General features: G+C 46.0%; 1 protein-coding gene across 1 annotated transcript; it reads right to left on the reverse strand.

The window, feature by feature from the left end:
• Nucleotides 1-2,325: 2,325 nt before the first annotated feature.
• Nucleotides 2,326-12,063, reverse strand: PPP1R26 (protein phosphatase 1 regulatory subunit 26). The gene is made up of 2 exons (XM_052814831.1): nucleotides 11,658-12,063; nucleotides 2,326-8,704 (listed from the first exon to the last, which is right to left on the reverse strand). The coding sequence occupies exon 2, from the start codon at nucleotides 8,641-8,643 to the stop codon at nucleotides 4,588-4,590; it is 4,056 nt and encodes a 1,351-aa protein (XP_052670791.1). The 5' UTR covers nucleotides 8,644-8,704; nucleotides 11,658-12,063; the 3' UTR covers nucleotides 2,326-4,587.
• Nucleotides 12,064-14,924: the final 2,861 nt, after the last annotated feature.

Genomic DNA, 14,924 nt, shown 5'->3' on the forward strand with positions numbered 1-14,924 from the left:
CTCTTTTCTTCCTTGCCTTAATTTCTTCCCTTTTTGTTTTATTCTTGAACTTAAAACCAGTTCCCTTGAACAGTTTTGCATGCAGCGTACGTCACCTTCATATAGACTGTGTTCTGAGATACTGTACAAATTCAAAGTACCATCCTAAACATGGCACGTTTTACTGCAGAGAATCTTACCTGAAACAGTCTCTTTCTACTCTGTATTTTGAAAGCAAGATTTTCACATTTGCAGACAAAATTATGTGAGGCTGTACTATCAAACCGAGAGAAACTGCAGTTCTTAAAGGTTTGTAAAATTAAGAAGCATATACGTTAATAAACGAAATGGGGGCAGAGGTGGTGTGTTCCTTCCTTGTATAAAAAGCAGCTACACATTGAAACACATGTTTCTAAAATAGCAGCAAAGAACTGTTTATAAAAAATTAAGGTAGTCCTTGTGGTCCCCTGAGGATCCTTGAAGATTGCCCTTCCTGAAGCACAGAAAAATAGTCACTGTGATAAAAATAAAACAATACACCTATTTTCAAAGTCCTGAGCGAGCACAGAGTTGTCTGAGAATTCTGGTATTGTAGTCAGGATGCTGTAACTAACAAGTAACTGTAATAAAATATACTGAGTAGTTCAGTAACTTAACATCCAAATTAGCAAGTCCTGTGCTCTGACTGAAAAAGAAAAAAAAAAAAAATCACTGTGCATTTTTTAAAAATATAAACCAGCACTCATTAAAAAAAGTAACAACTTTACACGCTTGAGCAGACCTGAGTTCATGGTTCCGTGCGTGTATCTACTGCAATAGATAAAGGATCAAGTTAATGCCTCAGGAGGGTTGAAATAATGGAAAAAGGAGCTTGTTCTGGGCACTTACCAGAGCTATCACTGGAGTGCTGAAAAGGGCCAGGAGGGGCCTATAGTCCGTGCCTGCTCTACGTTTGGCTGCCTGTTATGATCAGTATCAATAGGAAGAAAAAAAAAATGCTTTTGGTACTGCATGAATCAAGATTCAACCTCAAGAGATTTGTACTGCAGTCCCAAACTTGGTACCACATGCCTGGGACTCTTGCTCATTAATTTATTCTCACTCAATACAATCTTTCTACTCTTCAGCTGTTCAACCGTTAATCCGTAATGTGTAAGAGCGATTTCTTATTCCTCCAAGACACCAGACTTCTCTTTTTTGAATGAGTGATGAGAACTGTACCCAGAATGACCATACTGCCAGCAGAGCTATGGCACTTTCCTTATGGCTGTGGCACCAATTCCAGAGGTGTTCGTTGACACTAAACTATTTAAGTTACGTCCCCTGTGGGTGCTCGCTCCTCCTTGGCAAGTCAGCAATTCTCATGGGACAAAGCATGGAAAAATTAATTGCTGACACCAAAGACAACTGGAAGGACTTGGAGGTAGAAGGGAAGACCCACAGCATATTGGTACAGAAACACCAAGGCTGACAGGCAGGTTTGCATATCAAAACAACAGTTTTCCTTCCCTCCCTCCCACCCTGAAGACTAGCTCAGAGTCTCCTTGCCTTCTAGGAGAACCTCAGTGCTAGGTGTCACAATGTCACCTGTGAGCAAGAAAGCACATTCATCCTCTCCTTGCACCATCAAGGGCTCCTAGACTCCCCACCACCAGTCTTTGACAGTGGGGCAGAAAGGATCATGAGCTAATCCTGGAGGCTGCAGAAGCTGCGCTGCAGAGGATGCCATTTAGAAATACACTGAGTGCCTTCCAACTGAATCACAGATCTCACCTGCCAACCTCTGCCTCAAAAACAAGGAACCCCTTTTGCTAACCCTTTTGCTGCTAATGGAGAGGAGCAAGCTCAAGGAAAGACTCCGCTTCTTGACCACAAACACCAGGAAAGAAAACTGCTGTTAGGGTTTTGCTAAAATGACAAGCACCATTCTCACCTGCCAGAATACCCACAACTTTTTTTGCCTATGTGCTTTGTAGACTCTCCTTCTTAATTTTTTGTTATTAAGAACAACATTCCTTTAAACAGACACACCTTGAAAGATGTGAATTCTGTTTCACAGTCACAAGGAAATCACACGCTATTGTCACATAGGAGATTACAGTCTCAGACAGCGAGTGGCTGAAGACAATAGGAGACAAGAAGCAAGAGCAGCAGGTGAACTGAGATCCTGTTCCTAGGTTCAGCCAACACAAACGCTGTGATTGTCTGCAAGGGTGACATCCTTCACTCACAAACGTTACTGGCACAAATGAATTACATTACATCTTCTGACTACAGTCAAGAGGGAAAAAAAGATAACACAAAAATACTACTCACTAAAGATGATGACACAAACCATAGGAGCACTCTGGTTTCACGGTCCATGGTCAGAACCCCATTTATTAAACATTATAAACTTATCAATGTACACCATTTCCTATATACAAATCAAGTTTATCAATTTAAAAAAAGTGCTGTTTGAAATTAGGTTTTATTTAAAGCACATGGTAATCGGAATTGCATCTAAACTGACAGCGAATCAGTTCACGACTAGTATTGAGAACACAGATACATCGACAGGGGCACAAAGACACCTTTTAAGTCTTAACGATGATTTACTGAAAACTTTGAGGAGAAACATTCAGCTTATTTTATACAAACAGTACATAGTGCTTCCATCATCTCTATTAAAATTAAGTATACAGTTTAATCCTTTTAAAGCAAGGTACTCTGAAAACTTCTATTTTAAAATACCAGCCTATTTACCTATTCCAAACAAAAGGCCCAAATCCTGCAACTGAATCAAGGCAGACAAAAATATATGCCTGTGTAGACTGACTGCAGGCACGTGAGCTAAGTAAAAAACACTTTTCCAAAGTATCCTACCACAAAAATGAGATGATCTAGCATACTGATCTTTTAAACAAACCAACCAACCAACCCAAGAACTATAAAAAGGTGGCCGGACAGTAAGAAATGTCAAGTGACCACTATAAACATGTTTAAAATGTAACTGCACAACAGTATAAACACACAAAGGATGTTGTTTATTTCTCTACATGCCACAGTTACTTGTTCTACTCTATGCTACGCCGTAGTTTGCCAACATTCTGCAAACGCAATCACACCAGGGGATACTACGCGATACTGGATCCTTTCTTGACTGCTTTTGCTCCATTTTGCAATATTAAGGCCAGCCTCCAGGAACACTGCTGAAGTGATTGAGAAACAAAGTGATACTGAGTGATAGTTTGGCTGAGAGAAGTTCTGTAGAAGGCTAGATAAAGAGAATATCGGATCAATTCACAGGGACAAGATGTAAGAACAAACTACTCAAAGGACTTCACTATACACAAATGAAAACAACCAGCCAACAGCTTAAATTCACACTTTTTGGATTTTTCAGTGAAACCAGCGTGGGGGCACTTTTTTTGTGATAAGTACGTGCTACTTCAATCCCATTTAAAGTTAGTACAAATAAAAAGATAGTAGTGAAAAATTGCTTTATTCTGGCTGCTGGAAATGGAGGCAGAGAAAGCGTTACCAGTATGAAAGAACAGTGCTGAAAATATCCTTGGCGTTTTACATTAGGGACTTCCTACAGCAAACCTAGCTTTGTTCTATTGCACAAAAATTGTAAATGAAAATAAAAGTTCACAGAAATGTAACATTTTAGAAACCACTTTTGAAAAAGGGAAGTAAGGGCACTCGATTCAAGAAAGTTCATTCAGGAAATCAAAAGCCATTTCTGGGTAACTGCAGGGCGTCAAAATGAGACTTGAGAAGAACGAGGAATTGTTTCAGCCTTGCAGGCCCAACAGTACGTAAATCTAGCGAAATCCACAGAAATCATGTTGTCTGAACAGACATGCTCCTTCACTTTTCTTGAACTGCAATTGTGCTTGAAATCATCTGCTAGCAGGAGGTTTCGAGTATTCAAAAGGTACTTTCAGCAGCTGCTGAGATCGCTTTACATAGGACGTGCAGACAGACTGATCCACTTTATTTACCTGAATTTGCATTTGTATCTTCAAGGATGGGTCTCCGCACCACAGCTCTGCTGACTTCACTGGAGTTCTGCTTACTGAACTCGACCACCAGCCCTCGGGGTGGGAGAACTGAGACCCCAGCATAAAACCACGACATAAGCTTGTCCTAAGGCAGCTTGAATGTGAACAGATGTCAGATAACCTGCTTCAAAAGCACAGCATTGCTATCAAATGCTGTGTTTTCCTAGGATCTCTTAACAGATTGCCAAATATATTCTGTGTGCAAACAGGTTTCCTTTTGATATATGATTAGAGGCCTCATAATTTAAAGCGTGATTAGCCAGTATCTTCTTATCTACAGTAACTACAGCATCCTGTAGTAATGCAAGCCCTAAAAATCATTATAAAAAATATTTCCTTAGAGCACTTTAAATAATTTACAAAATTCTAGAAAAACTATGTATGTTTATCCATGATATCCTTGTTAAATAGAAGCATTTTTCACATTAGTGTGTATATGATATACAGATATCAGCATTCTCCCACTGTCTATCCTTTCACGTCTCAAGTTCTACCAAGGTAATTACAATGATAGTTATTTTCCAAAAAGACTGTTCCTGTAAAAAAAAAAAAAGTGTACTTACATATCTGAAACCTTTCTTATTAAAAGGGAATCTGGGCAGTCCCCTGCAGGTATGTCAGTAAATTTTGCACAGGTTTTGTCTAAAACTTCCTGCCCTTGGTCCACTTCACAAGCAATTTCCCTATTCTGCAGGACAGGTATTTTTCCTTCCAAACTGGAGCTGGATACCTGAATTTCTTCCTGCCTGTTACTGTCCTGGCATGTAACATTTTCCTTCTTAATGCACATCTGCATGCTGTTATCTGTACATGCTCCTCCACCAGTTTTGTCCACTGTTACTGCTGTCACATTTAGTTCCTGCAGTGGGCAACCTAAACTTGGATCTGGCCTCTTGTCCTGCTGGTTATCCTCTCCCTTACTGCATGCATGCATACTCTGCTGAGACGCGTCTCTGCTAACTTTATCTGCTTTTACCACTGCCATACTGTGTTCAGGGCATGGGCGATCTAAATTTGAATTGGCCCTGCTCTCTTTGTGGATATCTCCTTCCTCGATCCACATCTGTGTGTTCTCAGCTTTGGATATTCCTCTGCAAACCTTATCTACTTTTACTGCTGCCACACTCTGTTCCTGCAAGGGGAGACTCGAGTGTGAATCCAACTGATCTCCTGAAGCATTAGCCTTTCTGCAACCCTCTGCTTCCTCTTTGATATACAAAGGAGCAGCCTCCTGTCTTTCGCATGTTTCTGCTACATGGGGACTTGGCACTTCCACAGTGAGCTTCTGAGAAGAACTGGATTCTTCTATTGCTGTCATAGTCTCCCCACTAAATTCACCTTTTGGCAAGGGGGCTCCTCTTCCCTGGTTAAGTACGTCTGTATCCTGGGAAGCTACCTCCAGTCCTAACACACTGCTCTGGGCAAGCAAACGCTCCGCTTTCTGCCTTTTGTTCAAAAGCATGGATTTCTTCCTGTCCCGAGCATATTTTAGACCTGCAATAAATTTACTTGAGATTTTTAGGTGAAAGGTATTCTTTCTTTTAGATCTAGACTTTGCATTAATTACTTTTTGTACTTTACAACCTCCATTTTTGCTGGTTTTAGGTGGAAGCATTTTCTGCGCAGGGTCTGTATTAGGGACAGCCTTTTTACCTGTTGCGTTTCCAGATAACTCAACACCAGCAACACCTTTAACCCCCGCCACTCCTTGCTTAGCTTTTGACTGACCAGTAGTATGAAAAGTAACATTCTCTGCAGAGGAAGCAGATTTCCCACTGCCTTGTAACATTGCACTTTTCCCTTCCGTTCTCTGAGAGTCCTTCAACTCATTAGCTTGCTGAGATACCTCAGTCTTTTTGCTCTGACCCAGCATGAGGTCAATCTCATTTTCAACTGGCTGTTGCTTTGCTTTTCCTTTATTAGCAGTTTGTTTGGTCACTCTCAATAGGTCCAGAGTTGCATCATCTTTTTGTACCTCTGAATTGCTTGCAGAGTCTTTAGCTTTTTCTGCCAAAAACTTCCTAATTTCTTGTTCGATGCTGTCATCGCTGTCCACTGAACTGCTGTCATCAGCATCTGACGCAGCTGTGAAAGTACATTTTTTATTTTTTGCTACTCGCAGGTTATTCGAGTTTGAACTTGGTTTAGGTTTATATCCTTTTTTAAGCTGTAAGTTAAACTCTAAGTTCTTCATGGTTTCTGGTTTTTCATTGGTAAGTTTGACATTTATGTTGTCTGGAGGATTTCTGATTGCATTCTCTTTCACAGCTTTTCTAGGTTTTGAGAGGCAGCTTTTCAGTAGCATGGGATTTTTACATTTCCACTCGTTTTGTTGGAGGCTACTAAATTCATCTAGCAGCTGAGTTTCTGTCTCGCTAAATCTGACTCTCTTCTTGCACTGAGATTTCTGGTCCTTGGACTTCTTCTTTAATTTTCTTTTAGACCGTAAAAGGTCCTTGATAGCGCTATCAAGGTCTTCATCACTATCCAGAGAACTGCTCTCATCATTTGAACCATCCCTCTCTTGAGCTTGGATGGTATTTTTCATAAGCTTTCTTGTGCTACTCTGAACCTGCATAAAAGGGTTTACAGAGTCCAAGGCCACGCATCTGCCATCAGACCCAGACAGTTTGGAAGACATCAGCTGCTGCTGCCTAGTCTCTTTAGTACTGAGCCTTTGAGCATCAGAGAGTTCTGCAGGACTGCTCAGCGCACACTCCTCTTGGAGCACAGGAAATTTTGAATAGTTACCTGGCTGGAAAAGTCCTGTCTCCAGCTGCTCAGGTGTTTTTGATGCACCTTGTTTCACTATTCTCTCTTCCCTTTTAAGTCTCCTTTTACGACTCAGTGATAGCTTCAGTGTTTTGGGAAGTGAAGGCTCGAGGGTACCAGCGAGGCTGTTTTGATCAGAAGGCAAAGGCATCTGGATTGAGTGCGACAGGCTGGGAGGCTTTGTTCCAAGGTTTCCTGACTGTGCTTTCAGAGCCAAAAAAGCCCTGATTTCTTGCTCTATGCTATCATCACTGTCCACAAGGCTGCTGTCACTTTCACAACGAGAGGATGAGAGAAGCTGGGGAGAAAAGAAGGAGTCTGCAGTGAGTGATTTGTTGTCACTTCCCATTTGGGATGGCATGATTGTCTTGGAAATATCAAGGATAGCTTCCGCACACATGAGTTCTGCAGATGTGTCTGCTCTGCAAGAAGCCTGCAATGTGAGCTCACAAGCAGCAATCTTGTTTTCCGGAGGTGCAAAATGTCTGGCTTTTTTCAGTGGTTTAAACAGGTTGTTAAATTCACTGCTGGTGCTTTCTAACTCTGTTGACTTTGAATTAATTTCTTTTCTCTTGTTGCTTACAGGGCTTTTATGGGTATCTGGTGAGGCACTTTTTGTTGAGCTAATTGTCAGGCTTGCAGAAATGTCTGCCATTCCCTTTGTATCAAATTGTTCCCTCTGCAAAGGGACACAGTCTTTTGTGTGACCTGCCTCCTTCCTGATTTTCTCCAGCTGATAAAGCTGAATGGCTTCTTCAATGCCATCATCGCTACTCGAGTCAGATGTGTGCATGCTCTTGTTGATAAGTGCTCCCCTTGTCTCCCAGTAATTAGCTCCACTTTCTTCATTTTGCTCCACTAACCAGGGCTGGCTGGCAGTGGCCATTTCTAGATACGCTTGGTTCACTTGGCTGAAATCACTAGGCTCTTCTTGGATTTTAGACTGCAAACACTTGGACTGCGTGCTGGTTTTCTGTAGCTTGGGATGGTGTCTCAAGAGGAGCGCATTACAACCTTGCTTTATAGCACCACAGTTTGTTTTGTTTGTTGTTTCTTTGTTGCATTTTAGGACAGGTCTCACATGGGAATCTTTTTTATCCTCCCCAATTACACATCTACTAATTTCTTGCTGCTTCTTCTCATTCAAGAACTGCACTATTTCAGCTTGTATGCTCTGTTCAAAAGAGTCATCGCTACTGATACTCTGAGGGGAAGCAGGCTGTAGCCTTTTACCAATTCCCAGGTGGTCAGTCAGGTACTCTTCAGAGAGCATCTCAGCTTTAAATTTCACAGGGAGAAGGTTACTAGCCATTTTGTTCTGGGAGAATTCTCTCTTAAACCTTTTGTCTCTGGTTATATTCTCAGAACACTCTGCATTCCTTTGCAACGACTGGTCACTTTTGCTTTTTGCTTTCAAGTACTCTTGAATGGCTTCCTCTATACCTCGGTCAACAGAATCGTCGCTATCAGAATCGAGCAAGAGAGTCCCAAACCCCACATTCTCTTCCACTTCAGTGTCGTCCGAATCAGCAGGGCACCCGCACTTGGTATACTGAGGATGCTTCCGTAGCAATGTGGTGCTAGATGCGACTCTGTTACTAGTGCCCTTTTCTCCCTTTTGTTTCTTCTGCATAATACAATCATACTCATTGTTCATACCCAGGGGAGACTCTTGACTTTGCAGGTTGTTTATGATCATCTGAACTTTTGCACTTACAGAGGTTCTAGTGACGTCCCCTTCAGATTCAGAGAAGCAAACGGGGTATCTACAATTCCTTGCTGGTCCAAAGGACTCCCATTTTGTCTGAAGAGCTACCAAAGGAGAAGCATTCATAAGGAACATTCTAGCAGACAACAGCAAAGTCCACAACGGAACAGTTTTTCAGACTGGTCTCTCTTCCATCCTACAACAACAACAAAAAGAGAGGAAAATATTTTTTTATTACGCATCTACCTTCTAGAAGTTCCATGTAATAATACTGGCAACATAAATTGTAAATTATTAATGCTCAGACTTACTCTGCCAGATAATCACAAGAGTTACTCCTCACCATCACTTTAGCGGGTAAATCAGTCACTACTGCCATTAAGGACAAGACAGAGCACTCATCATTTGTGGTTTTCAGTATTTTCTGGCACAACCATAATCCAATTCAGGTAATTATCTTCACTTCCGAAACTCTTCCTGCCCTTTTCATTGAAGGTCATGCTGTCTTTTGCACATGCTCCTAAATACCCATGGATTGTCAAGACCCACAAAGAATCACTCTGATGATAGTTCAGTGCACAGGCGTGTGCGATCCCCTTCTGCACTGATGTTGCCTGAATATTTTTGCAATGAACTTTGTGGCAAGAGAGAAAGAACAATTTTAAGGGAGTATTTCATAATAAAGTGGAATCGGTGGGAGCGGAGAACCCTGCAAAATATTCTGCTCCCTGTGTTTCCTTTGGCATAATTGCCCTTTTTAAAGAACTCCCGCCACGCATAGCTCAGCTTTTCAGTTTTACAACAAAAACAATGTTAGCTATGTCCACGTGGTATATAATGGGCGGATGTGAAGCAAGCTTGCCCATGATCTGAGGTGGTGGAACACAAACCAACTCTTATTCAAAGAGCAGAGTAACTGTGTTAGCATGCCTGGACTCACACACTAGCCCAAGACAGCTTTTACCAGTTCTGGCCTGGCATTAAGCACACACAACTGAGGGACTTCGGGCAGCTCAAAGAGAATGAAAGGAAGCTTATTTCTTTCTGAAACATACTATACAGTAATAACCCTGAGACACCAGTCATTCTGGCCTCACTGCAGGATAAAAGCTCTTGGTAAACACAAATCTTTAGGAGTTTGCAAAAGCAGGATAAAGACTATGAACTATTCTTTGTATTATAGTAGAAAACACAAACAGAATGAAGCCCTGTTTTGTGGAATAGTGAAAAAAGCCATCCAGAAAATGCCACGTAACACCCCGAAGAGTCCACAACTTCCATGCAGTCCCAAGAGGGCTGATGGTTTCACCTGCAGCATCACTTGGTAGGATCAAAACAGTACCTGGCTGACACAAGGCATACAGCAACCCCAACAAAAAACTACAGAAGTAGCTTGGTTCTTCAAGCCACAGAAACCCAGCGAGCCCTGACTGCAGCGTGGCATTGGACTCTACCGACCTACAGAGACACGCTTCTGCCTCTGAATCCCCTCTGACCTTGCCCTTGTCAATTATTCTCTAGTTCTGGTTTCAAATTAATCAGTGGCAATAAGTATTTTAAAGAATTAATGATTCTAAACTCTTTAAAACTTGTAAGTATATTTTCTACTGAGAATAAGGTAACAGACAACCAGGGAAGAAAATTCTTTATCACTTTTAAAAAGAGCATGGTGCTCCAACAAAGAACATGACAAATGCTTTTGTCAAAATTATTCTGGGACCTGTGCTCAGGGAGCAGTTTTACTGCCATCTTGTTAGTAGACTAGAATATTCTTGAAGCCTTATTGACCAAGGCAGTGTCAGCCTGAACATGCCTTACATGACGTCTGCAGAGTGGTTAGCTCTGAACACACCACTGATAACACTTTTGCCGCTTTGTTTGCCAGTTCTCTGCCGCAGAACATCTTAGCAGAACACATTGTAACCCAAACTCTGAACATCCATTTCTGTTTTGCTTTTCCTCAGTGATAATTCATTTCAAAACATCATTCCAACAGAATTAAAATGTTAAGTGTGGCAATCAAGAACATCCCTCCTCACTGGCTGGTACCTGGAGCAACCCAACACACGCTGTTTTAACGTCCACCTTTTAGTCAACTGAAGAGAGTTTAGACTGACTCCTGCTCTACGTGCACCAGTAAAGCACAGTGCTCCCATCCGTTCGTGTATTTGGCCATGAACTAACTGGGGAAGCACTTCACGAGCAGCCCGACACAACACGGGTCAGAACCCAAACTTTCAGAAACACGTGAATGAATACACAATTTCTAAAGTAGCCTCCAACGCATTCACTAGGGCAAACATAAATCAAAAACATTCTTCCTTGTAATAAGCAGCGAAGGATCAAAAAGACAGAAATTAGAATACCTAATTATCCTGAAGAAATGCAATTAACACACTTAAGCTCCCACCTTCATTAAAAAAAAAAACAACCCAACTTATTTCCTATTAACCTATTTCCACCGTTTCCAGGAAAGGGCCAGGTGCCTTCGTTATCCTACGCTGGGATTGCAGTCGCCCTGCAAGAATTACGCGGGACTGGGATGAACTTTCCCGCCCCAGCAGTGCTTCAGGCCAGGGCACCTACCCAGGGGGTGCGGGCTGTGAGGGGGCACCCACCCGAGGGCACCCACGGAGGGTGGGAGGGGACATGAGGGGACACCCACCCGCGGGGCGCCCACAGAGGGGCTGTGAGGGGACATGAGGGGACACCCACCCGCGGGGCGCCCGCAGAGGGGCCGTGAGGGGACACCCACCCGGGGGGCACCCACAGAGGGGCTCTGAGGGGACGCCTACCCGCGGGGCGCCCGCAGAGGGGCCGTGAGGGGACATGAGGGGACGCCCACCCGGGGGGCACCCACAGAGGGGCCGTGAGGGGACGCCCACCCTGGGGGCACCCGCAGAGGGGCTCTGAGAGGACACCCACCCGAGGGGGGACGCCCGGAGGCGGCGTACGCGGGGCCACCGCCGCGGGGCGCCCCGCCCGCGGCCAGCCGGGCCCTGCCCGCGGCCGCCATGGCTCCCCCTTCCCGCCTTCCGCCGCCCTCGGCCGGCCGCGCCGGGCCCGGACCTGGGCCTCGGCGTTAGCCTCGGCGGAGCCCCGTCCGCCGCGCCGCTGCCCGCCCCGTCCGCCCCCTCCCCGGCGCTCACCTGCCGCCGACCGCCGCGGGGGGGGGGGAAGGCCGAGAAGGGGTTGTGGTAGCGGCGGCGCCCGGCCCGGTCTCGCCGCTCCTGCCGGGCTCCGCTCCGCCGCGGCCGCTTGCCCGCCGCGCTGGTGCAGGGGCGGGCGGCGCTTCCTTCCCTGCCCCCGGGGAGCGGGAGGCATGCGCCGCAGGGCTCCGCCGGGGAGGCGGGGGCGACCGCCCGGCCCTCGGCGGCCGCCGGCTCTGCCCGCGGGAGCGGCGGGGAGGGGACGAGCCGAGCCGAGCCGGGCCGGGCCGGGCCGGGCCGGGCGGCCCCGCCGCCGGGGCACAAAGGCAGGCGCGGCCGCTCCGCCGGAGCCCGGGAGCCGGAGCGGTGGGGGCGGGAGGCTGGAGCCCGTTCAGCGATTGACAGCGGAAGGTCCGCCGGGGAGGAAGGGGCACCCCGCCGGCCCTGTGGAGCTGGGGCCTTTTGCGGAGTCCAGGGCAAGATTTGGGGCCCCAAAGCCTGATCCTGCAAACGCAGACCGGCTCTGTCCCGGCAGGGACTTTGAAAACGCACTTACCGGGCGTTCGCGCCATTTACTTTTGAGACAAGAGCCGAGTACAACGCGCAGGAGGAGAATTGATTCCTCACGCTCCCCTCCGGGGTGCGATGGGGGCTGCCGAAGGTGGGGAAAACTCAAAACGTCGGCAAAACACGCCGCTGACTGTCCCGAACCCAAAGTTTGGGGATGCAAAACTAGAACTGAGGCTAAGAGAGCCGAGGCCTGATTTTCAGAAGCTGAAGCGGTTGGTGCTTTGGCTGCTGGAGTTACCAGGACGTTGGAGATTTCGTGTAGAGAAACAGAAAAGTTTTAGCGCTCCGTTTCTTTGTTTTGCTGGCGAGCAGGCTTTCCCCGACAATGTGCTGCCAGCTGTGTCCTACCGGCCCTGCACTCCCTGAGCGGAGCCAAGCTGCAGAATCCGTCCTTTCGGGACGCCCGTTTCAACCTGCTCATTCACTAAAAAGCGTGGAGTGAGTCATAGCTCTCGGTTTGTAAATCTTCACAAGCATTTCCATTCCTAGTTTCTGGCAAACAAAAACCTGGTGCCTTAACCCAAAGTGCTGCCTATTTTCACTTTGCCAGTGCATTCCCCCCCCCCCCCCCCATGGTGCTTGAACACCTGTGGTGCTACAGAGGAAACCAGCGCCTTTTGGCTGGGTATTGCTAAAATCACAGGGGAAATGCTCAGGCTAGATGTCAAGCGAACAGCAGTGGAGAACAGCAGGTACGAAGGGTCCCAGGCTGAAAATGGGGTGACAGCTTGTGGCAGTGCAGACGAGGCACCATGCTCACACCCCACTGGGCTCCTCTGCCATAAGGGGCATTATTGCCAGTGCACGAGAATGTGGTGGATGTCAGAATCAGGCCCGTTACCCTTAAAAGGTGTTATCACATACAATTGTTCATTTTCTGTGTCACTTTTCATTCAAAGCTCCAGACACCTTGCTTGACTGATGTTGCCGTTTCTGCCGCAGCTTTGACAGCACGTCGCAGCATAGCTCAGAAGTTTAACTCAAGAGTTAGAGGGCAGTTTTCTGATGCGGTGTTGAACACTGGTGAGAATTTAGCCAGGCTCCAAGGTGAATCTGTTCTGTCCTTGCAGAAAGAGAAGGTGCTGCTGGAGCTGGCAGCGCGGCTAGACTGAACCTGCCCTGTCCCTGTCTCGGGTATCAGTGCGGGATAGGTGCCGGACACTGCAGCTCTGAGCTGCAAGGCTCTTCAGACATTTTTGTGCTCACTCTGAGGCAACACATCACAGGATATGGAGCTGATGTATGCCGAGTGCTGTGGGATGGATTTCCACCTGCTTTTACCCCAGAGATGCTTGTTTTGGGGAGCACGTGGATTTTCATGCCCTGAGGAATTGTGCCCTTTCCTGGACTCCAACCTCACATTCTAAATTTTTGTTTCCCCAGGAGTCCTCTACCTACCAAACCAGGTCTGACCCTGGGGATGTGGGACAGGATGATGCTTCAAACCGTCAGACACAGTTATAGACTCATATTAATTTATCTCCTGCTCTTACAATAGATAAAACAGAGCCGATAAGACATTCGCCTCTGTGTTCTTGTCCCTGGGATATGTAATATGCTTTTATATTCTGAAATGGCTCACTTGAACAAGACTGCTGAAAACAGCACAGCCAGCATCTGTGTGCAGAAGGAAACAATGAACTTGCTTTTCCTTAGCTGCAGAATTGCAGCCCGGAGGTGAGGAAACTTTGCTCCTTTCACCATGTTCCTCCTAATGCCACGCCAGAGAAAAGAAAGAGCTCTTGTATTCATGTATCCTCCCGGGCCAAGTCAATTTACATGTGAATGCTTTTTAAAAATAAAATTAAAGTCAAAGCTATGGCCAGAAGCCTGATAAATGTTTTTGTGCACATGCAGTTGCTTGGAAGGGGGGAGGCTGGCTGCTGCTGGAGAGCTCTGCTGTTACCAGTGGAGGTGGCATTTTATGGCTCTGCTGAGCAAGTTGCATCCATGTGCAGCCTTTGACTTGAAAGAAGAGCAGAGCCTCTCCCCGAGGTCCCATTAGGGATGATTTGTCTTCCTGATCCATGATCTTTGTGGAAATGAGAGCAGTGGTCCCCGTCCCTGTGTCCCCGTTGGACGGATGACAAAGTCACGAGCACTAATTGGACCCCTTGTTAGGATGGCTGGAATGGCAGGGAAACATTCATGTTATCAAAATGAAACATCTTCCCTGACTTCAGGATCTGCTCATCCCATTTGCAGCTTATTGCAGGGGGTAGGAACAGGCGCTCATTATAGGTGGCTCTGGATACATTAGAGGTGAAAGCTGCTGTGGGTTATCAGAGGCTGAAACCGGATCTCAGGTGGTGACTTTTTTTTTTCCCCAGCAAGAAAAAGGGCAAGATTAAAACCAAAATAGTAAGAATAAAAGGACTCACCTTGCAGCTCCTTGTTGTCAGGTAACCTGTGGCTTCATGGCCAATTACAGTTCCTACATGGAGCCGTGTTAAAGCACCAGGCATTTCTGCCACGCTGCTGTTTCACTGGGAATATGAGTCATACCCGATGCTGGCCAAGGGCACAGCCGTGTCTAGGACAGGAGGGAAGTCGGTAGCCTCAGGTTCTGCAAACCCTTTCCTCTGCTGGTGGCAGTTTTGCATTCCCCAAGCACGTCTTTGGGTTTTGGGGCAAAACCAATCCACAAAAGTGAAATCCTGCTATGGCCATTGAGTTTTTGGTGGAAGAAACAGCAGG

The sequence above is a fragment of the Harpia harpyja genome, chromosome 19, assembly GCF_026419915.1.
Source record: "Harpia harpyja isolate bHarHar1 chromosome 19, bHarHar1 primary haplotype, whole genome shotgun sequence".
Lineage (NCBI taxonomy): Eukaryota > Metazoa > Chordata > Aves > Accipitriformes > Accipitridae > Harpia > Harpia harpyja.